The sequence below is a fragment of the Bufo bufo genome, chromosome 4 (assembly GCF_905171765.1).
Source record: "Bufo bufo chromosome 4, aBufBuf1.1, whole genome shotgun sequence".
NCBI lineage: Eukaryota > Metazoa > Chordata > Amphibia > Anura > Bufonidae > Bufo > Bufo bufo.
In genome coordinates, this window is record NC_053392.1 from 145,706,851 (window position 1) to 145,732,260 (window position 25,410).

General features: G+C 40.3%; 1 protein-coding gene across 1 annotated transcript in view; it reads right to left on the bottom strand.

The window, feature by feature from the left end:
* The window catches only part of CLSTN2 (calsyntenin 2), a 1,304,869-nt gene that overhangs the window by 492,934 nt on the left and 786,525 nt on the right, over window positions 1–25,410 (bottom strand). The window contains exon 4 of the mRNA XM_040428021.1: window positions 8,649–8,857. Coding sequence (XP_040283955.1) covers window positions 8,649–8,857 — 209 coding nt within the window. The remainder of the gene's footprint in view (window positions 1–8,648; window positions 8,858–25,410) is intronic.

Sequence of the window (25,410 nt, forward strand, 5' to 3'; positions counted from 1 at the left end):
ACATATGAGGATACTTTGGTCATGGGGACGGGTTTTTCTGATGTTAATTTGTGGCTGGAGTGGATGAAGTATAGTGCAGCCTCTGTGAATAAAAGTAACTGTTACATATGCGGTGCTGCCAAGCCACACCTAGGTTCCGTACCCCTAGTGTTACCAGAAAGTGTTGAAGAATGTTTTTTGACTCTTTTTGTTAATATGTCTTATAACCACAGTGTATGTACAGAATGGAAATCAAAATACCCTCTTTTGTTAAAAAATCCTCGCCCAGGGACAGGTATTCAGGTATATCCAGGTAACTACACATGTTACAAAGGGAGTACACATGGGAGGAATGTACAGAATTTCACCAAAGGTTATTGTCACAAATACAGCAATCTGAACATATCCCTCACTCAGAACCAAGTGTACTCCATAGGAGATGTGTACTGGATCTGTGGAGATGGAAAAATAAGATCCAGATTGGAAGGTGCCTGGAAAGGTGAATGTGCGCTTGCCAAAGCTATAATGAACATACACATTTTTACTGAATCAGATATTATAGACAAAGGGGTGCTAAAGAGAAACAAAAGAAGCGCCCCCCTTTCAAGTTTTGATCCCCATGTGTATATAGATGCAATAGGTGTTCCAAGAGGGGTCCCAGATGAGTTCAAAGCTAGAGATCAAGTAGCCGCCGGATTTGAATCAATATTTCCCATCATTACTGTGAATAAAAATGTGGATTGGATAAATTACATATACTACAATCAGCAAAGGTTTGTAAACTATACTAGAGATGCATTTCTAGGGGTAGCAGAAGAACTACAAGCAGACTCAATCATGACATTCCAGAATCGAATGGTGTTGGATATGATTCTTGCAGAGAAGGGCGGAGTGTGCCGAGTATTGATTGATCCAACCTCCTGTTGCACATACATACCAAATAATACTGGCCCCACTGGTAAGGTCACAATAGCTATAAAAAAGCTTGAAGATCTGTCAGTAGAACTGAAAAAGAACTCAGGTATAAATGATCCATGGGATCAATACTTTGGGTGGTTCACAAATTGGAAACAAGGTCTCATGCAACTAGGGATTGTCATACTAATAGTAATTGTAGTAATAGGTGTAGTAGCATTATGTGTTATTCCCTGTGTGAGACGAATGCTAGAAAAAGGGCTCTCTAATATGTCATTATATCAGACTACTGTACCCCAGGAGGATCGAAGCCCAGATGGGTATAAAAATTACCTAATATCGTATAGAGAGAAAAAGGACAAGAAAGGAAAGAACCATGTAGTGTGATCCACTAAAGGTTCTTAAGAGGGGATTTGAAAGGAATCCATGTTCTTTATTATGTTAAAATCAATTCTGCTTTTACTGAAGTTTCATTTCTATGTTAGGTACTAACTCTGATTGCTGTGAAACTAATATACTGTAAGGTTTCTATTCTCTGTAACCCTGAATCTTATCTCTTTGGCACTACTCCCGGACAATATTCCTAATATGGAAGTTCCGTTTTTGTTTCTCTTTCTGTAAACGTAGAAAGAAACGTGTTAATATGATAGGTTAAATACATAACATACGATGATGCTAATAAAGAGGGTAAAGCCCCCTCTATATAACCTGTGTGCATTAAAAATAAACCTTAGAGTGTTCATTCAGTACATCACTGTTGTGTCTTTCGTTACCTACTGAGTGAAGCGCTCTCCTGACGTCAGAAAAGGACTCAAACCAAGCCGATACTAGAAGTTTGGTGCCAGGGGTATTAAGTGGGACTCAGAGATTCCTATCAGTTTCTATTATGTAAGCCTCACAAAGGGACTTCAGACCTGAACTGGTCCCTAAAAATTGGGTTTTTGAAAATTTTAGAAAAATTTAAAGATTTGCTTCTAAACTTCTAAGCCTTGTAACATCCCCAAAAAATAAAATATCATTCCGAAAATGATCCAAACATATTGGGAATGTAAAGTAATAACTATTTTTGGAGGTATTACTATGTATTATAGAAGTAGAGAAATTGAAACTTGGAAATTTGCAATTTTTTACAAATTTTTGGTAAATTTGGTATTTTTTTTATAAATAAAAATGATATTTTTTTACTTCATTTTACCAGTGTCATGAAGTACAATATGTGCCGAAAAAACTATCTTAGAATGGCCTGGATAAGTCAAAGCGTTTTAAAGCACTTAAAGTGACATTGGTCAGATTTGCAAAAAATGGCCAAGTCCTTAAGGTGAAATAGGGCTGAGTCCTTAAGGGGTTAAAACATAACTGCACAGCTGAACAGCAAATATATATATTTTTTGCCACTAATACATGCCAAAAAGGGCTGCAATTTTCTCACTTCATTACACAGCGGCACATACTTTTTTTTGTGCCACTAATACCTGCCAAAAAGGGCTTTAAAACATAACTGCACCGCTGAACTGCAAATATATATTTTTTTGCCACTAATACACGCTAAAAATGGCAGTAATTATCTCACTACACCACACAATGGCAAATCCTTTTTTTTTGTGCCACTAATACACGCCAAAAAGGGCTATGGAACATATAACTGCACCGCTGAATGGCAGACATATAACTTTGCCACTAATTCACGCCAAAAAGGACTGTCATTTTTTCACTTCACCACACAATGGCAAATACTGTTTTTTGTGCCACTAATACACTCCAAAAAGGGCTTTAGAACATATTGCTTTACCGCTGAACGGCAAATAATATATATTTTTTTGCCACTAATACACGCCAAAAAGGGCTTTAGAACAAATAACTGCACCACTGAACGGCAAATAGGCCCTTTCTTTTTTCCACTTATACACTCCACAAAAGGCTTTAGAACATTTAACTGCACAGCTGAACGGCATATAATATATATTTTTTTGCCACTTATACACGCCAAAAAGGGCTTTAGAACATATAACTGCACTGCTGAACGGCAAATAATATATATTTTTTTGCCACTATTCCCCACAAAAAGGGCTGTAATTTTCGCACTTCACCACACAATGGCTGATAAGCTTTTTTTCCCACTAATACAAGCCCAAAAATGCTTGAAATATTTCCTTGTAATAAACCCTATTAATGGCTGATTTAAACAGCACTTGCACCCCAATAACAAGAACGGTTTGCTGCAATTACAGAGCTGTATAATGGCAATTTGGATCCCTAGTCAGTTCAGCAAGATGTAATAGGATTGTTCCTATTACCCAGGCTTTAAACTCCCCTACTGAACCCTGTTCTGCTTCAATACTGTGGAATTATTCCTCCCTATCCTTACCCTGAACTTCTATACAGCAAAATAAAAGTTTTAAAGTCTTTTCTACCACTGTCCCTAGCTCCTGCTGACGTCTCTCCCTGCACTAAGTACACTGGAAAATCGTTGAATCCAAGATGGCTAAGGCTATTTATAGGAATGTGAAATCACAGGGCTGGCTGACTGCTGATTGGCTGCATGCATGGCATTGGTGGTGATCCCTCGTTCCCAGAGTTCCTTGCTCCATGTCCCAACACATGCAGCAGCCATTTTAGGAAAAAAAAATTAGGAAATTTGGATTCGGTGCGAATCAAATTTTTCCTGAAATTCGGATCGAATTCCACTTCGTCAACTTCGATTCGCTCATCTCTAATTACTTTTGCAAATTGTGGATGTAAAAGTGCCCTTTCAAAGATATATGGGAGCATTCGTAAGAAGTTATCTTTGAAGAGTCTCCATCCTTTGAAAGAAAAGTGGGAAGTAGATTTTTTGTCTTTCAAAAATAGAGACTTGCATTTTCAATTAACCTCATAACGTAGAAGACATGTTCCAGTGAGCAATGTAATTCATACTCACACACCACAGGTGAAACAAACCTTCAATGTCTTTTGTTGATTCATCCATTTCATGTTCCTAATAGAACTTTACCATGAGGGACGCTGAGACAGAAGTCATTCACACCTCCTTCCCTCCATGCGACGTTTCAGGAGTACACGCCTCCTTACTTATGCATGGACTCGTGAACTTACAGGTGGCTAAACTACTACCAAGTAGATTTGGGGACCATTAATAAGGACATTTAGGATAAATGATATCAATCAATGAAATATCCCCATTAACTCCTTATAGGTCATCACAATATTTCATATTATATAGAGCGTTTTATACCGAACAACATTATCTGAATACTTTATGAATCTCTCTGTCCTGAATGTAAAATGGCCCCTGGGAATCTAATACATCTGATATGGATATGCCCCAAACTATATTGGCTTTGGATTTCGGTGTTGGATCAGTTTAGGAGATTCCTTCAAATTGAAATGAGTTTAATTCCATTATTGTGCTGTTTGGAGTATTTATGGAATCCTTGGTTCTTGGGAATATAAAGATTGCGATATAAAAGCCTTATATGCTGTCAGTAAAACTATTTTGCAATTTTCAATTTCTGATAGAATTTCAACACAGAAGGATTGGGCTTCAAAATTGAGATTAACTAAAGAGATAAAAAAGATGTATTATTTACATAAAAACAAGGGTAAATATTTTATTCAGGCATGGGGTCCATTGGATGCTGATTGTAAAGTGCTGTGGAATATGTTGGAACTATATAAATATATAAATAAAGATTATTATTATATGCTTTGTATAGTGTCTGTATCGTCTGTGTTCTTTTATTTTTTTCTCTTCCTGGATCATGGGTGGTTTTCAGGATATTCTTGTATTTAAATGCATTATTATATTTTATATGCTTGTTATTAATAACAAAATGTAAAGTGTTTATCCCATGATTAATGTAAAAAATGAAAATCAGACATCTAGTATATGAACAACCTCTTTCTAACAAAGCCAAAATCAGCCCTGTACTTCACATGGATCCAGATATCTCCCCATCCATTGCTCCTAATCCTCTACTAGATTTATTTCAAGCTGTCAAATTATGGGATATGTCCTTTCTTAGAAGTGTGTCATTTCTGCTGCAGCTGGTGGCAGTTGAAGAATGGAACTGAGCATGTGCTTCCATCTCAGGGAGTAGGACAGGGAAATTAGAAAAAGAGCAAACAGCAGATGGTGCTCTACAGATAGATTCCAGTGAATAATTTATTGGCCATATTACATTTTTAATTACACACAATTACAGAAGTATTCAGATCCAAGTGTTGGCTTGAAAACTGTAGAATATTTGCCATGAGATAACCCCTTTTATAAAAATAAAGGTAAAAGAAATGCACTGCAAAATTACAGCGACCTTCATAAATATTTTTTTAAAGGATGTTGATGCAAACCAGAAAACCCCTTTAAGGTCTACACAGCAATAATAAATACAAGTATATCACATATATTACAGGTATAATGCTAAAACTAGGGAGAATAGCAAATCAGTTTTTTTTTAACAGAAAATAGAACATACTGTACAACAATTATTAGCATTGGTACATACCTTCTTCTGAAATTTTCTATGTGCATTTGAGTGTTTTGTATTACAGTTTTTTTTTGTTCTGCTGTCCAATTACATGACAAATAGAATTGTAATAAATCAGGGTAAGTCTGCTAATGAATCAGTAATAATTATGTTATTTAATTTTTTCTAGCTAATTGCAGCTTACAAAAAAGTATTTTCACTGCCCCAATAACTGAAGACATGGGAAGCCTCTAATCTCTGCATGACAGCCATGAGACGAGAGTGGAGATCTTACTTTTGATGAAACTAGCTCAGCTCTTATTAAACCCTTGCATCCTTTGTGCCTGGATAACTTCTTTTCTAGTTGAGCAAAGGTATTATGAGTAAAGTCTAAAGAGGCAATTTACAAGTTTCTTCCACACCACTGGAAGTACATTGGTTCGCTATCAATCTTATTCATCCTCCTCAGACACAATTTGAGGAATTAGCATTTCATGGTATTTTCAGAGTATTCTGCACTGTCCAAATTTGAAATCATTCATTATGCAAATTCTGGAAACCCTTTCATTTAGCAAAAGGTTACAGATCTGGCACACTCGCGATAAGTGCATTAGCCGGGGATGTGTTTGGTTGGCAGAAAAGCTTTCTATATAGAGCCCAAACAAATTCATCAACATAATATTCTTTCTCTAATATCCAAATTACTGAACGCCAAAAAACTGCTGTTGTCTAGAAGACAAGCCGATTCCCAGCTTTTTGTTCCATTTGGTTTCTGCCAGAATATTATCTTTCGCTCCCCAGCCGCTCTTTATGACAGACACTTGTTTATATAGACAATTCAATTCTCATTTGAGAGAAATTTTCTCTCTGTATCTCACATAACCGCCGCTTCTACTTAGTGGACCATGGTGATAGCTTGTGCAACAAGCTGGTGGGCTTCAGTTTTATGTGTTCTTGTTTTATCTTTACAACCCATTTTGATGTTTTTGTCTGTAATATCTGTTTCCTTCCTGTACACAGTACAATAATATCTGTTCGGCACACAGGCAGTGGCTTGACTTGGGTCTTTCTATGTATCTATTGTGTGTATTGTCATGATAAGCAAGGTAACAGGAGAACAAAAATATCAACATGAAAATGCAGTGCGTTGGAGGAGCTGAGCAGAATAATATGCAGTTTTATGGGCAAAATTTCAGGGTAAATTGTAAATCATTTATTTAGTCTCCTGTAGGTTCTGGGCTTAGGAGTCTAGTGGGTGGGAGTACTCGGTGATTGACAACCTGCTTTGTATGAGTGACCATATATAGCTGTGACTCACTGAGTAGGTCCGCCCATCAGACTCCTAAGCATAGAACGAGCAGAGAATTGAATTCATAAATTACAGGTTTTACTGAATCTTTTCCCATGAAACCATATAGTAATCTGCTTAGCTCCTCCTGCTCTACAACATGCTGCTGGCAGATTGCACTGCATTTTCCTGGTAGCTTTAACCTTCTTAGGGTACTTTTACACTAGCGTTTTTTGATTCCATTGCCAGAACTGCCTGCCGGATCTGGCCAATCCGTGTAAGCTTGTTTTTCCGGATACGTTTAAAGATCAAAAGCAAAAATAGCTCCTCCAATGTCCCGGCGCATGCGCAGACTGGAAAACCGGATCCTGTGATGCAGCATTTTCCGGAACACTTGGTACCGGATCCGGCATAAATACATCTCTATGGAAATTAATGCCGGATACGGCAAGTGCGATATTGTTCCGGGATTTTGGCTGGAAAAAATACTGCAGCATGCTGCGGTATTTTGTCCGGTCAAATACCGTACAAGGGACGGAACGGAAGACATCCTGATGCATGCTGAATGGATTGTTTTCTATTCAGAATGCATTAGGACAAAACTGATGCTTTTTTTTCCGATATAGAGACCCTTTACCGGATTTTAATACCGGAAAACAATAACGCTAGTGTAAAAGTACCCTTAGGCAACATGTACAGTATATAAATTCTAAATTTACATCAACAACATGATTAACCGATCTATCGTATCTGATCTATCTATCTATCTCTATTTATCATCTGTCCAACTTTCTATCCATGTTTCCTTCCATTCTATCTATCTTGCTTGAATGATTTCACATTTTAATGAAAACACTTAGGGAGAAATTTATCAAAACTCGTGTAAAAGAAAACTGGATGAGTTGCCCATAGCAACCAATCAGATTCCACCTTTCATTTTCCAAAGGAGTTCTGAAAACTGAAAGGTGGAAACTGATTGGTTGCTATGTGCAACTAAGCCAGTTTTCCTTTACACGAGTTTTGATAAATGTCTCCCTTAGAATTTCAATCTTTGTTCTGTATATACTTAAAGTTACTGTCCAGCTTTTAACACTGTGTAGTTATTAAGTACAGAAGTCTGTGTTGAATAATTTTGTGATCTAGTTTGTAGTTGGGACAGAATTCAATTTTCTAGTCCATAGCTGCATGTTCCCTGCATGATGGTAAAGTTATATGGTGAATGCAGCCATCTCTAGAGGAGACTGATGATGGCTGCGCAGATAAGTCCTTAATCACTTCCCGACTAGTGCATTGGCGTGTATGAGAGAAGCAATTTAACGATTGCTTGTTATAGTGTCCTATGGGAACTATAAAAAAAGTATAAAAATAGTTTTTAAAAATTAAAAATATAAAATTCAAATCACACCCCCTTTCCCTAAAATGTAAATAAAAATATGTAAAACAATAATAAAAAAAATCATGTGCATCACCATGTATGAAAACACCTGTTCAATTAAAATATAAAAATAATTTCTCCATACAGCAAACGATGAAACAAAAAAGTCAAGGTGGCCGATTCACCCTTTTTTGGTTGCTTCACTTCCTACATAAATCAAATGAAAAGTGATCAAAAAGTAACACACCCCAAAATGGTATCATTGAAAAGCACAGCTTGCCCCACAAAAAATGACAGCTCCATAAACATAACTTCAAAAAAGTCAGACACCCCGAAGGTCTGCTGTATGGGGAGACAGCAGGCGTAGTGCGCTCGTGCCGTCTCCTGTCTCTCTTCCTATGCGCTTCTGCATGTCTATGGGATAGCAGCGGTGAGCAGGAAGGGAGAAGGGAAAAGGCACGTACGCACTGCGCGTGATCTCCCCATACAGCTGATCGGTAGGGGTGCTTGGTGTTGGACCCCCACAGATGTGATATTGATGATCTATCTTGAGGATAGGTCATCTATTATAAAAAGCCCAGACTCTTTAAGGAAGCATATTCTATAAAATTGCATTCATTAAAATTCTCACCATTTCTGTCAATAGCAAATGGTACATCACTGGTAACAATCTCGTAATTACAGATCTGGCTGTATTGGGGAGAACAATCTTCATCCATTGCTTCAACTTGCAGAATACTGTCATAGATTTTACCCTCTGTTACAGTTGCTCGGTATGTGCTTTCCTTAAATACTGGGGCAAATTCATTCACATCATTCACCTGAATGTGTACGACAGCCCTAGAAAAATAAAAAAAATATAAAAATAAAGAATGAGCGTTACAGTACATACCAATGAAAGACATGCAGACCACAGAGTCATATAAATAACAGACCCAAAAGAATACAGTCCTTTTTCCATTTCCTAGGTGTATTATGATAAAGCTATTGGAATGTAACATAATGTTATAGTTTATGGGTATTTTGGTGTAGGGAAGAGAAACCTCTAACAGTGGTTGTATGCAAGATTGCAATATGTTCACAGGTTCACGTTCAATATGCACGGAAGAACATTACAATAGCTTTATACGCAGATAGAGTGCTCCAATATATTCGCGATTGTGAAATTGACACTAATGATGCGAATATTTTGGCGCAATACGTGCAACTTCACATTTTAACAGGTCTGTCTACTTATTAGTGATTGGTGCACTAAGTATTGTTGTGAACTTTTGACATCACAGCACTATGTCTGTAGCATGTATGTATGGACAGCAGAACCAGCTACACTATATCACTATCTAACCTACACTGACTATCTCCCACTAACTATCTTTATTATATATATATAAACTAACTATCTAATGTTATGACACAGGAAAGCAGAGAGCACAGAAATAACACTGCTGTCTCTCTCAGATCTGCAAAGTACTGCATACAAGGGCTACTGGGGAGGCTCTTATATAGTAAGGGGTAGGCAGCTTTCCTATTGGTTGCTAGGGATGTTGCTAAGCTCAGACAAAGAAATTGCAGCCTTCTCATTGGCCCACAAGCAAGAAGGGAGGTTACTGATGAAAACATTATCTAGAATATTCGAAATTACGAATATATATCACTAGATATTCGCAAATTCTCATAGTGCCAATACTTGTGATTAATATTCGCTATTCGAATATTCGCGCCCAACACTACCTCTAACTACTTTCATGGTTTGAAACATTATAGATCAGATCTGGAACTGACAGCAAAAGTACCAGAGGACCCTCTGGTGTGCTGAGACAACCCCCAAAAAAGCCAACCACACATTAAACTGCTTGTAGACTATCACTTGATGGAAGGGACTATGTTTATGGTTGTATTCACAAATAACCTTACAAGACTGTATTAACTCCAGTACGACCAAATGCTGTTATGTATGGTGCTTTCGGCTGGGTTTTAATCTGGAATTTAATCCGGAATCCTGTACATGTTTGGTATGGGATTAAAGCCCCTGTCCCTGCAATCTAGGAGAAGCAGGTTGGGTTCCGGGCTGTCAGTTTATTACTGCTCCTGCCTTCTCCTCTGCTCTGATGAGCGCTATGCAGTGAACAGAGGAAGCAGGTACTGTATGCTGCAACCTTCACTGGACCTGGCAATCATGTGACTCAGGTGTCTTGGAGCAGAGCTGCAGGATCCTAGTAGACCTTGATCAACTTTGTCTATGTACAATGCCCCAACAGGGGGCTGTCTTCTCCTGTGCAAAAAAAATAATAATAAAGTGTCGGTGTCTCCTAGAGGTTTATAATGACTTCTTGGTGGACATATGTGTAGAGGTGAGCAAATTGAAGTTGACGAACTGGAATTAAACCCGAATTGCAGGAAAAAATTCCAGATAGCCAGCCCCTGTGATGTCACAGCCCTATAAAAAGCCTTCTCATGCCCGGTCTTAGTGCAGGGAGAGACATTGCAGGCACTAGCGACAATGTTCAGAAAATACTCCAAAGCAGGGACCAATAGGACAGTGTAAAGCTTGGGTAATGGAAGCTTTTCCATTATACCTTTCTGCACTAATTGGGGTTGCTAAAAGTGATCTATTACTGTAAATTGTAGGTTGTTTTAAACAGTAATTGCATCAGTGACGTGCAGACAGTCGTGGACAATGATGTTAAAATACAAAAAGAAAAGTCAGTCCTGTGTCCCAACACGGACAGTTACTTGCGCTGCTGCTGGTCCCAGGGTAGTGTGGTAGGTAGTTCACACTGATTATACAAATGATGAAGGTTTTGGAACCGCGCTGCTTGAGACTATGTCCCCCGGTCAAACAGTGAATAGCACAGGGCACCAGCCCCTCTCCTCTTCACCCAAAAGATCCGATCTTCCACAGACCTCCTCCTCTACAGGGTTAAAGAAGATTGGCAGAATAGTGAAGCACCCTTTTGCAAGTTGTTTTTAAAAGGTTTTATTCTACTCACAAAAGTCGGTAGACAAAAAGCATATAGCACAATCAAAACGTCTCGTTCCTGCCCGACCCGGGTTTCGCTGCCTCGCTTTTTCAGGGGCGATAACTGCGCATGTCCGCAGTGGGGCCCTTTAAATAGCCCAGCTTATCCCATTACATGAGCCGGTGTTAGTCCGAATCATATCCCAAATTTACAAACAACAGTGACAAATCATACATATTAAAATTACAGACAGTAATCTTTTTATACAGGGTGTATATGTGAGTTAGCTTATAATAGCAAGAGGAAACTTTTTAATTCATTTTGAATGTATAAAAAGATTACTGTCTGTAATTTTAATATGTATGATTTGTCACTGTTGTTTGTAAATTTGGGATATGATTCGAACTAACACCGGCTCATGTAATGGGATAAGCTGGGCTATTTAAAGGGCCCCACTGCGGACATGCGCAGTTATCGCCCCTGAAGAAGCGAGGCAGCGAAACCCGGGTCGGGCAGGAACGAGACGTTTTGATTGTGCTATATGCTTTTTGTCTACCGACTTTTGTGAGTAGAATAAAACCTTTTAAAAACAACTTGCAAAAGGGTGCTTCACTATTCTGCCAATCTTCTTTAACCCTGTAGAGGAGGAGGTCTGTGGAAGATCGGATCTTTTGGGTGAAGAGGAGAGAGGCTGGTGCCCTGTGCTATTCACTGTTTGACCGGGGGACATAGTCTCAAGCAGCATGGACAATGATGTGGCCGATCGCATGTGTGAGCCGATTGAAGAGGGGGCTTCATCAGCATCATCATCAGCATCATCAGGAGAAGAGGGTGGCAGCTTGTGCGTGAAGCAGCAGCTTAGTCAGCTGGGTGGTAGCGTGGGCATTAGTCAGCAGGGTGGAAGCAATGTAAGATCTGTAGCCAAACATGCCTAGGGTAGAGCGCCTGCTACGAAAGAGCTTACCTTTCCACAAAGAAGTAGAGGTTCATGGGTTCACAGACCAGCGGTAGCAGGCAGTCAGCACGGAGTGGTGGGGGGAAAATGCCATATTCGTCGGTGTGGGAATTTTTCATCAAGCTGCCGGAGGACAATCAGCATGGCCCACTCTGTGACTGGGCCACTGTGTTGATGTCTCATGCAATTCCTCATGCGATTCCCACCTTCAACACTCTGTGACTGGGCCACTGTGTTGACGACTCATGCTATTCCTCATTCGAGTCCCACCCTCACCACTCTGTGACTGGGCCACTGTGTTGACTCCTTATGATGTTGCCACTCACCACTCGGTCATGGGGGCACTACTTGTATAAGCATTTAATAGAACAGGTTCTGTTGAAATCTATGTGGAATTAGCTGGTGACAGTATAAAAGGAGTGTGTTTCTTCTTGACACTAACATTGACCTGTAAGGCTGAGTTCACATTTGAGTTATTTGGTCAGTTTTGACCCAGTAACTGACAAAATAAATGAAATGTGAAGTGATTCTATGAGTAATGCCTATCATCTGCATGTCATACTGACTCACAGTACTGTTTCACTAGCACAGCGGACTCTGCATGTTTCTGCAATGCACAGTGTTCGACACCACTATACAGGCTCTCAGCAGCAAGGGAATAGCTGTTTTTTAACGTGATTCATCACAAATAAATTCTGATAGAATTTTATCTTTTTGTGAAATTCGTCGAACCGTCCGAATGGAATTTTTGAGAAAAAAGAAAAAATGCCTATGCCAACCAAAACCATCGCCATAGTTGTCCCATTCATGCAAAAGTATGCATATTATATACTAGAACAACGGAGAGAAAAAAAGGAAATGCATTTAATTAGTAAGTTTTGGTGTCTGTTTGCATATTTAAAAAAATAAAAAGCTTTAGGTTGAAAAGAAGCAAAAAATCTAAAAAAGCATATTAATAAACAGAACTAGGTGTCATATAAAATATGTTGCAAAAATTATTTTGAGAGCACAACAAATAAAAACGTTAGAACTGTTATACCACCATGTGCGCTAAATCATGAAAGTGTCTGGTCATTCAGGCTTTCTCAGGCCTAGTCATTAAGGGGTTAATTCTATAATCTGTTTGTAGAAGGATACCAGTTGCCCCAGTCCACTATTGCTCAGGTCATTAGTGCTGTTACTATCACCAGACACTAACATTCCAATATTTCTCATTACACAATCCTTCATCCTTGGTACAGCAATTTTATATAAAACAATACCAGCTTTGACTATAGCACAAACAAACTTAAAATCAGTTGTGTAATAATTTATGTAAGGCATAGTTTGAGACATTGCATTAGTATTATACAGTAGGTAGTCCTTCTATTGGAAACAAAACATTACATAAGGTTGGCATCATAGGCATCATGCGTTCTGGGGAGCTTGGCCCCCCAGGCTCCCCAGAACCTTTTCGATGTTTCAGGTGAGACGTTGCCATGCTGTGCTGCGTCTTTTGTGCCTGGAAGCCAAGAGCCACACCAGTCCTGCACTCCTTTCAGCTTTGCGCTCACAGACCGATCAGTGTCTAACCCCGCTCAATTTGACTGTTGGTAAAGTGGTGTGCGACAACGGTGCCAATCTGCTGAGCGTGCTGAAACAGGGCAAAATGACACAAGTGCTGATCATGGCACAAGTCCTGAACTTAGACGTGCAGTGATTCGTTTTTTAAAATATCCCGGGGTTTAGAAGATCTTACACAGCCATGGCTCGCCTTGCTGACATTCAGTGGCGACACCACCTGCCCGTTAGACGTCTGATTTGTGACTACCCAACGTGATGGAACTCCACCTTGTATTTGCTTGATAGGCTGCTCCAGCAGAAACATGCAGTTAACGACTACCTGTATGAACTCTGCAGAAGGACAGGTTCTGGGGAGCTTGTTATTTTTTCACCGCACCAGTGGCTGCTCATGCGCGACGCATGCAAACTTCTGCGGCCATTTGATGAGATCACCAAACTGGTCAGTCGCAGCCAGGGCGCTATCAGTGACATAGTACCTTAGGCCTTCCTTCTGGAGCGTGCTTTGCGTCGTGTCATTGATCAAGCCTTCAAGGAGCAGGAAGATGAAGAAGTCGCAATGCTGGATGAATTCCCAGAGGGGGATACTCCATTTGAGACAAGTCAACAACAGGAGTCTGAAGAGGAGTCAGAGGAGGATGGTGCCGAGGAGGAGGAGGAGCAAGAAGAGCATGCTTTAAACGTTTTGGGGATCCCTGGTGTTGTCCGTGGCTGGGGGGAGAAGACCAAGGACGACATTATCCTGGATGATGAGCAGCAGCCAGGTGACTCCACCGCTTCCAGTTTAGTGCAAATGGGGGCCTTCATGCTCCAGTGTTTGAAAATGGACCCCTGTATAAAAAGCATAAAGGGCAAAGAACAGTACTGGGTGGCAACGTACTTAGACCACCGGTACAAACACTAAATCACAGAGGGCTGTCAGAATGCAGCACTTCCAGGCCTTGCTTTGAAAAATGCTGCATTCTGCTTTTGCGGGCGCTGGCAGAGGAATTTCCACTCACAGAGAAACAGTTACGGGTACCAATCCTTCCGCGCATGCAAGAAGAGGGCGGTTTGAAGATGTGTTGGTGACTTCGGATATGAGATCATTCTTGCAGCCAACCCATCAACAGTCGCCCTCTGAATCCAGCCTCAGGGAACGCCTAGACTGACAGTTGTCCGGCTACATCGGGTTAACGGCCGATGTGGACACTCTGAGAAGCGATGAACCCCTGGACTACTGGGTGTGCAAGTTTGACCTGTGGCCAGGGCTAGCACAATTTGCAATGGAACTGTTGGCTTGCCCCTCGTCCAGAGTCCTGTCCAAAAGGACGTTCAGCGGAGCAGGGGGGATCGTGATCGAAAAGCGCACTCGCCTAGCTCACGAAAAAAAAAAACTGAAAAATTTATGAGGAATGGATCTCGGAGCAATTTAACACATTTGACGAGTTGACCACGTTTGATTGAATTTCCTCATGACAGCCCACAAATATCCGCCACCACCCAGAACAAATCATGGTCCCTGTCTTAGGTAAATACAGCAGCATAAAAGGCCTTTTATGTCTCTTGAATGCGTAATTTTTGGGGCCTGTACTGGCCGACAGTTCCATTTTTATCCTGTGACCGCTTAATGTACCTCCAGCCACAGAATCCAAAGTCCTTTGCTGTCAGGTGAATGCCTATTGGCAAATTTTTGAGGCCTGTACTGGCCGACAGTTACATATTTATCCTGTGACCGCCTAATGTACCTCCAGTCACAGAATCCAAAGTTCTTTGCTGTCAGGTGAGTGCCTATTGGCTAATTTTTGGGGCCTGTACTGGCCTACAGTTACATATTTATCCTGTGACCGCCTAATGTACCTCCAGCCACAGAATCCAAAGTTCTTTGCTGTCAGGTGAATGCCTATTGGCAAATTTTTGGGGCCTGTACTGGCCGACAGTTACATATTTATCCTGTGAACGCCTAATGTACCTCCAGCCACAGAGTCCAAAGTTCTTTGCTGTCAGGTGAATGTCTATTGCAAAATTTTTGTGGCCTGTACTGTACGACAGTTACATATTTATCCTGTGAACGCCTAATGTACCTCCAGCCACAGAATCCAAAGTTCTTTGCTGTCAGGTGAATGCAAATTGGCTAATTTTGGGGCCTGTACTGGCCGACAGTTAATTTTTTTTTTATCTCTAGCCACATAATCACACCCCTGTCTCACTCCTCTGCCTCTAATTATGGCGGCGTATGAACCACATTCACCATAAGGATCTTCTAATGTTACAGCGTCATGTGACTGTGCCCCCCAACCTGTACTGTGCTCCTCACCCCGTACTGTGCCACCTTATGCCCTGCATTGTGCCCTCTTACCACACCCTGTGCAGTGCCCCTAGTCATTCCCTGTACTATGCCCTCTTATGCTCTTTTATCCGGTCACGGTATGGCAGTGTTATTTGGTCACTGTACAGAGGTGTTATCCGGTCAATGTATGGTGGTGGTATTCAATATCTGGATGGCCATAACTATATCCCTTTTCCTGCCCATGCCATCCTTTTTTAGACCTGGCATGAGCAGGAAAAATATGCAGATTGCGATGTTAAGGACCCTAGCGCCACAATCTGTGTCAGAAATACGCCTAACATAGATGTATTTCTATATAATAAATGATCTCTTAATTGTATTATCATTCGGGGGTAGGGCTAATATCTTTATATTATATAGATTCTAGTGTATTATACTGTGCCCTGTATTTCCCAGTAGAAAATGATCCTTGGGAAACACAGTCCTCATCCTTGACCACCAGGACGAGGCAGCGCTTTGTCAGTACATGGCGGCCTCCCCTCTCCGCCACGCTGCTCCGCTGTGTACTGGTGCTTATTCTGACACTAGGGCTGGGTTCATATCCTATTTTTGTCATCCATTTAATGCATACCAAAAATGTATGTGTTGACAGATGCCTCAGATTGATGCCGTACAGTGGCGTCCGTTCACTATACGGTTCCATGGTAGAAAAAAAAATTACGTTAACGTATGCATTTTTTAAATAGACTGCCGGATACAAAAACGTGGAGTGCTGCACATTTGCATACATCAAACTGATAGGAAATAAAAAATTTCTAGGCTCCAGCAGGGCACATTTTTGAGAGTTTCCCTTTAAGACGCATAAAAATGGCCCCTGATTAAAATACAGTTTTTTGTGGGAATTTTTGCCAATGATCCCCCTCTGGTATATCACTTACCATGTTGTGGGATTATTTGTGTAATTCTAGTAAGTGTTTGCTGGCTGCAAATATGAGCTGAAGGTTTTTCAGGTTCGCCTGCCATTAAAGTAAATGTGGCCCGCCGCAATCTTGGGGTTCGCGAACATTTGATCGCGTTCGCGAACTGTCCCGGCCGATGTTCGTCCATCACTACACAGAAGTCCAGAACTGTACTTAATACTCCATATGTGGTCTGACTAGTGATTTGTACAGTGGCAGGACTATGTTATTGTCAACGTGCATCTATGACCCTTTTGATGCACCCCACAATCTTATTGGACTTGGCAGCAGCTGCCTGACACTGGTTTCTGCAGCTTAGTTTGTTGTCCACCAAAATTCCTAGGTCCTTTCCCATGTCAGTGTTACCCAGTGTTTTACAATTTAGTATGTACCAGTGACACATGTATTTTTCCTTCCCATGTGCATAACCTTACATTTGGCAGTGTTAAACCTTATCTGTTACTTCTCTGCCCAAGCCTCCAATCTATCCAGATCCATCTGAGAAGTGTACTGTCATCTTACGTGTTAATTAATTTACACAGTTTAGTGTCATCTGCAATAATTCATACTTTACTGTGCAAGCCTTCTAAAAGATTGAGGATGGGATTAATAGCAGAATTTCTATTTTTGCAGATGATACTAATATGTCTAGTACTGTACAGTCTATGGAAGATGTCCATAAACTACAAGCTGACTTGAACACTCTGAGTGATTGGGGATCAACTTGGCAAATGAGGTTCAATGTGGATAAATGTAAAGTTATGCATTTTGGTAAAAATAATCTCCTTGCCTCATATGTCCTAGGGGATGTAACACTGGGAGAGTCACTTATAGAGAAGGATTTGGGTGTCCTTGTAGATGGTAGATTAAATAACATCATACAATGTCAATCAGCTGCTTCTAAGGCCACCAGGATATTGTCATGCATTAAACGAGGCATGGACTTGAGGGGCAGAGATGTAATATTACCATGTTACAAAGCATTGGTGCGGCCTCATCTTGAATATGCAGTTCAGTTATGGGCACCAGTCCATAGAAAGGACACACTGCAGTTGGAAAAAGTACAGAGGAGAGCGACTAAACTGATAAGGGGCATGGAGGGTCTTAGTTATGAAGAAAGTTTAAAATAAGTGAATTTATTTGTCTTGAGAAGAGACGTCTAAGGGGTCATGATTAACCTATACAAATATATAGATGGGCCATACAAAAAATACGGTGAAAAACTGTTCCAGTGCCCTCAAAAGACAAGGGGCACTGGCCTCCAGAAGCGTCAAAGCTTCTTTACTGTAAGAACTGTGAATCTGTGGAATAGACTTTTCAGGACGTGGTCACAGCAGGAACAGTGGACAGTTTTAAAAAGGGTTTAGATTAATTCTTAAAAGTAAACAACATTAATGATTATGAAAAAGTGTAGAAATCTGAGTCTTGCTTCCATCTGGGATTCGCATCCCCACCTATCCCTTGGTTGAACTTGATGGACTTATGTCTTTTTTCAACCGTATCAACTATGTAACTATGTAAGATCATTAATAAATATATTGAATAGAATAGGGTACAATACTGACCCCTGTGGCACCCCATTAGTGATGGTGACCCAAAACCAATGGCAACAGTTCATTTTTTTCTATTCACACATTCATAGTTAATAAAAGTCAATAAGTAAGTTAAATGAACCCTAAAATGGCAAGACCAAAAATGCAATGCCCCTTACATAAGCCATCAAACAGCTGGATAATAGAAAAATATATGTAAAAAAAAACTTTCTGCTATTGGAATTTGACAGTGGAAAAATGTAAAAACTAGCTTTGCTCTAAGAGCTCAAAATAAATTGGTTCTAAAGGGGTTGAAGGGGTGTCTTCAGAGAGAACAAGGTTGCAATACTTAGATTTTCAAAACATAATTTAGCTAAATAAAAAAATTGATTTGGAATTAAAAAAAACAATTACTTTCACTTGGAATCATTTTTACGACTGTTAATTTGGCAAGCAATTGTAACAATTGTAACATAAATATATTTTCCATTGTCCATGTGCCATTAAAAGGGTTGGACTATTAATTAATAGGTTTGAAATTCTTACAATAAATTTTCCACTTAGCTGAGAGCTGGGTATCTTCAAGGAAACAACAGAAATCTTAGTCTTAAAGTCTACACTCACAGGGCACAGTTGTGGGAAGCAATTTGCGGTGTTAGCTTTAATAACATATACACAATGTTGGTTTCCTAAAATGAGAAATGGTAAAAGTTATTCTTTCCCACTCTCAAAGAGGACACAGTCCATGACGAAGGGACAAAAGCACCAAGAAATGAGAAATACAGTTTTAAACACAGAATTCTTGGCAATTATATTAGTGAGAATGGCAAGTGAAAGCTTAGCGAAGTGCAATAATGGGCACTGGAAGACTGCAGGAGAGAATATGTATACTGACACTGTACAAAAGCCAATATGACATTCATTTTTTTCTTAAAACATTATTTTCGATTCTCTGGGTTTAATATTTGTTGAATTTTATTCTGCACAAAGCATTGAAAACTCAGGGGAAACTCGTTGAATGGAAAATAAAAGTACGACCATGATTCTATTTTTTCAATTACATCCATTTTTCACAATTAAGAAAAAATATCTCCTAACTCAAGAATGTACAGAACTAGGCAGGAATTAAATGAACTATAAGAATGATGACTTTGCATACTTGCGCTAGGAAACAATGGAACAGATCTACTAATCCTGTAGACGGTGAAAACCTAGGCTGTCTAGACATGCATCAAATTTAGCACAATGGTGGATGGAAAATTTAGTACATAGCTAGACATTTTGGGAGGAATTTTTAATGAGGGGAATATTTGAAGTCAGTTTTGCTTGTGCCTGTGTTGGAGTACTTTATGCCACATTTATGAAATGTTGCATGTTGTTTGATAAATTTGTCTTAGGGCTCATGCACATGAACGTATTTTCTTTCCGTGTCTGTTCCATTAATTTCAATGGGTACGCAAACAAACTGAAGTTATTATGTGTGCATTCTGATTCTGTATGTCCATATTTCCGTTATGCAAAAAAAATAGAACATGTCCTATTATTGTCCATATTACGGACAAGGATAGTACTGCTCTATTAGGGGCCAGCTGTTCCGTTCTGCAAAATACGGAATGCACATGGCCGTTATCCGGATTTTTTGCGAATCCGTGTTTTGCGGACAGCAAAATTCATACGGTCATGTGCATGAGCCCTTATTCTTAAACCTAACACTTACTCCAGTTTTACTACTCCACACTCCTACTGGAGTGAGATTGTGCCTTTTTTTTTTTTTTAAGTCTCAGTGATAAAAAGCAGCGGGGGAGATTAATCAAACTGGTGTAAAGTAGAACTGGCTTAGTTGCCCATAACAACCAATCAGATTCTCCCTTTCATTTTTCGTAACTCCATTGGAAAATGAAAGGTGAAATCTGATGGTTGCTATGGGCAACTAAGCCAGGCCTACTTTACACCAGTTTGAACATTCTCCCTCACCTACTTTCCTACTCATATTTAAACTGTAGTTAGTGTAAAAATGCAAAAAGTCACATAATTTTTACACCAATAAGCCAAAAGTCTCAAAAGCTCAATTTTGTGACTTTTTGAAGCCAGAATTCTGGAGTGCAAACATGATATTTCAGGGTCTTTGTCTAATGGTGTACCAACTATTGGTTAGATTAGTTTGTGCCAGACCTGTAGCACAATTTTGGTGCATAAACATTTACCCTAAATCACACCCCTTTGCAAGAAAGCCATATCCCTTTATGATCTAGGTGCAGAGGATTTCTCTAAAACAAGATGTGTCAAATTGCACCAAATTGCTTCAATTTCTGCCAAATTCTCACACAGTATATGACAACATCTAGGTGCACTCACATTAGAATAATAAGGGAGTTTTATATTTAAAAATGTTGAAGAAGAATCCTTTCCTTGCTTTTCAAAAAGTTTTTCTGCAGTAGTGAAGTGGAATATGTAATCAGGAAATGAGTTATTGTTTAAATCAAGTTTTTATGTTAACACTTAACTGTCATTTCATTCTTTATAACGGAACGTGTCTATGAAGGTTCTCATTTATCCAGGTCATGGTATATCTGTAAAGAATAAATCAAGGCAACTGGACTTACTGTAGATTTCTTGAAAACGTTTCACTCGTTCTTCCAACGAGCTTTCTCAATTCTGAGTGACTGTACAAGATTCTCTGGGAATAAATATGTAACTGAATCAACATCTGGTAATTATACCCAGCATGGGGTCAGAGGTGATTATACCCAGCATGGGGTCAAAGGTGTTGATTCCATTATCCTAATTGGAGTCAGTAGGTGACAATGACCTACCTGAAAAAGGTGTCAAGACAGCATTGTATGTGGCCAAAACCTCTGGTCAAGATTCAGCCGTGTTCTTACATCTAAAAGAAACAGGTCACACCTTTGAAGACAGTCAAGTTGGTGTTTTGGATAAGGAGGCCGATTGGTACAAACGAGGTGTGAAGGAGGCCATCTACGTAAAAATGGAGAAGCCAAGCTTGAAAAGAGGCGGGGGGGGGGTTAGACATCTATTGTCTGCCACATACAATGCTGTCAACACCTTTGACCCCATGCTGGGTATAATGACCTCTGACCCCATGCTGGGTATAATTACCAGATGTTGATTCAGTTACATATTCATTCCCAGAGAATCTTGTACAGTCACTCAGAATTGAGAAAGCTCGTTGGAAGAACGAGCGAAAAGTTTTCAAAAAATCTACAGTAAGTCCAGTTGCCTTGATTTATTCTTTACAGATATTTATAACGGAACAGTGATTTACATTTTTTTTTTTAATAAACTTTATGAGGTAAATATGCACTTTTTTTAAATAAGAAAACAACATGAAAAGTGCCTCTTTAGCACATTCTGAACGTTGCTAAGGACAGCAACTATATTCTGAAGCCTGCCTCTTTTCTCCCTGCCCCAACACATGACTCCCTACATGTGGGCAGCAATATTTCTGACCTGTCTCTGCCTTATAAATGCTTAGCCCTACCTAACTGACTTGCTGGCAGTGCTGGTCACTGGCAGCTATGCTCATTTATCTCTTCACTGCACTTCTCTGGTTAGCTAGTGAACACAAGGAAGGGAGAGGATAAAAGGACTAACAGCAATTAGTACTGACAGTAAGCGTGTAGGGACACAGGCAGAAGGATTTTAGAGCCTTTTTACTGCTTATAGCCTGTATGTTTACTGTCAGCAGTGATCACTGAGGGCTGATCACTTGTAGCCTTGTTTCTCTCTCTCTCTCTTTCCTGTGATTATTAACTAACCAGAGAACTGCAGGGAAGAGAGAAATACACAGAACTGCTAGCAAGCAGCACTGGGGGCAAGTTTGGCAGGTACAGGCAGAAATAAGGCAGGAACAACTAAGAAACTAACAGTTTGACCAACCTACCAACCTATAAGAAAAAAACTCAAATTGGGTATTTAGATACACTGGGGTCTAGTATGATATACTGAGCCAACCAAGAAAAAAACCAATAACCCCATATAGAAAAAGAGAGCACACATATTAAATATATGTAGTTTATTAAAGACACATTAAATGACAATAAATATAACATAAAGGCACAAAGTAAAGAGGGTGGTAGTGCGCCCCATGTGGTGGGACCAAAATCAACCTCCCTCACATATACCGGACTAACAGGGAAAAGGGGGTCACAGTCATTGGGTATAAAGCTGCATACTAATGGGAGAGCTGTAAATTCACCCAAAGTAACCTATAACCATGTGAATGCTACATACAATAATACAAAAAAGTCAATGTGGTCACACACAGCACACCTACCCCCCAATGGTAACATAGATGGCAATCCGATAAATGCGGATTACCAAATAGTAACACAATCAAGGGCAGAGCAGGAATGCTGTGTGTAAGCAATAAATCATACTGAATTAACAAAGTAACAATGCATGAAACAAAAACACAAATTACCCATGGTATGTTGGAACCCAAGGTCTGTGACCAGAGCTGCACCTCGACGTGCGTTTCGCCATATTCTATATGGGGTTATTGGTTTTTTTTTTCTTGGTTGGCTCACAAGTAAGAAACTGCCCACATGTAAGGAGCCAGGGACTGGGGTAGGGATAGAAGAGGCATGTTAAAAAACATGTCTCTGTATGTTACACATAGCCATCTTCAGCGTGTTGCTAAGAAGACAATTCCTGTTCTGTAGAGATCGCTTTTTATTAGTCATCTCATTATCATCACAGACAGGATTGCAATGATAGTTCACACCTATTTGTAGATAACACTGTATTTGCCATTCACTATAGGTGATGACCACTGTGAGGAATGTGGAGTTATATTCTAATTCCAGCCATGACCTAATTCCAGCCCTTGGCTGTCAGCTAGCAGAGGGAGCAGACTCCACAGGGGGCCCGGCTTCAAAGCAGGCCACATGTTTTCAGTTCACACCTAACTCAAACCTCTTTGGCAGCATGAATGCCAGGTGGGGAAAGGGTGGGGGCTGAGTTGGTCCTCAAAAAAATCCATCAGACATCATGGAAACAGGGGTTCATAAGGAATTATGAACTGCCCATCCATCATAGGCATAAACCAGTTAGATATCTGCAAGCCAAGGGCAAAGACGGACTTGCCCCTGGTCGCAGTTTTGGGGTAGGATGCCAGGAAGGGGAGATGCAAATATCTCCCAGCAGGGACCTAATAACAGCACCATGTTTGGTCTCCACCTGTAGCTGGAACCCAGGGGGATCCATAGATCCCAGAACCATCTCCCTGCGAACTTCTGGTGTGGAGCTATGGACCATAATGGGTTTTGTGGGTCTTTGGCTACCAGGACAAGGAAGGGAGGGTAGACTCCTCCTAGAGGGAGGGAGGGGAGTGACCGACTACAGGTGAAAAGGCCCATGCAGGCCAGAGGCCAGTTTGGAGGGGCCATGGACAAACTGTTAACATCACTGCCCTAATGTGACTACAGCCAAGGATTAGAGAAACCCAGAATTCATCATAACCCAAAGGACTACTCATCCACCTGGTAACTGATTCTTGCTCTCTTTAACTCTGTTTGTATCATACCACCTGCATTTGCACATCCGACCACTGTATATACAGTATACTCTGTGTATATTGTGTATTGTCTAGTGCGCCCTTAAGGAAATTAAATATATAATTTAATCTTGTCGTGTCCTTGTATCTCGGTCCATGAATTCCCACGTCCGTGTTTCGGCATAGTTATACGCTACTGCGGTTGGTTTCGCATGCTATGTACTCCAGTTAGTGGGTCAGACTTAAATCAAACGAGGAACTGGTGGCAGTCTACCAGGCCGGCAAAGCTCTGTTTTTACTGGGGCAGTAAAAAGTCTCTCTCAGCTTGCCAGGGTTGTGAGCAAGTGTGGAGTCATACTGGAGGTCGTGTGGACCACCCTCTCTCACTCCCCGTGCCTCCCTGTGCCTGCGTGGTGTCTGTGTAAACTGTACCAAGCTGACCTTATGTGCTCCCAGGGAGAGCATAACGTCACATCTTGGAAACCAGTGACGAAACCGTATCTCGTGGCCTCGTCGTTGTTGACATCAGGTGGGGCTGCGAGCTGCGGGATTCGTCACAACCACAGCTCAGTAATCCCCTCCATGCACAGATCACAGAAAATGCCTAGAAAACTCTCCCACAGAAGTTATTGAAGTCCCCTCTATAGTGTCTATATTAGCAACATGGCCACCCCGATAATAAAGTGCAGGAAATCAAGTAACAGAAATTAAAAAAAAGAAATATGTCCTAGAGGTGATGCATTTCCTTCAAGGTTTGTGTTATAAGGAATAAAGCATACTTACTTTAAATTATAAAAAACATTAGAAGTGACCTTGGGGTTTAGGGACATGTCTCCTGTGACCTGTATTTGCAAATGTCATGATGAATTAGGACACCCTAAGAAATTATCCCTGAATGCTATTCATGGAGTACAGCAGTTAACAAAGTTGATTTTTCCATTCAACACAGTTCTTCCTCTAACAGGAATTATCTTCCAAAGAATATCTATTTTTGCAGCTATTGTACTATCAAGCAAATGTTTCAGTATTTGATAGATGTTTATATCATTTACATTTTGCTAAGAAATCTTTATATTTATGCCTACAAGCTCCTAAAAATTTGGTAAAATTCTGGTACATAAACCTGACCCCTTTCCTTCTAGTCTTGCAGACAGAAACCAGGCCAGACTTGCTCCACCTTTTTAGTCAAAGAGGTTGTACGAGTTAAAAATAGCACTGTAAATCTGATTGGCAGCCACCAAAAAAAAAGGTCACACATTCTAATATTTTGTTGGACCGCCTTTAGCTTTGATTACGGCATGCATAAGCTTCTGCAATGTCGCAAGATTTATTTCCATCCAGTGTTGCATTTATTTTTCACCAAGATCTTGCATTGATGATGGTAGAATCTGACTGCTTCACAAAGCCTTCTCCAGGACATCCCAAAGATTCTCAATGGGGTTAAGGTCTGCACTCTGTGCACTCGCTGAACCACTCTTTCACAATTTAAGCCCGATGAATCCTGGCATTGTCATCTTGAAATATGCCCGTGCCATCAGGGAAGAAAAAAATACATTGATGGAATAACCTGGTCATTCATTATGTTCAGGTAGTCGGCTGACCTCATTCTTGGAGCACATACTGTTGCTGAACCTAGACCTGAC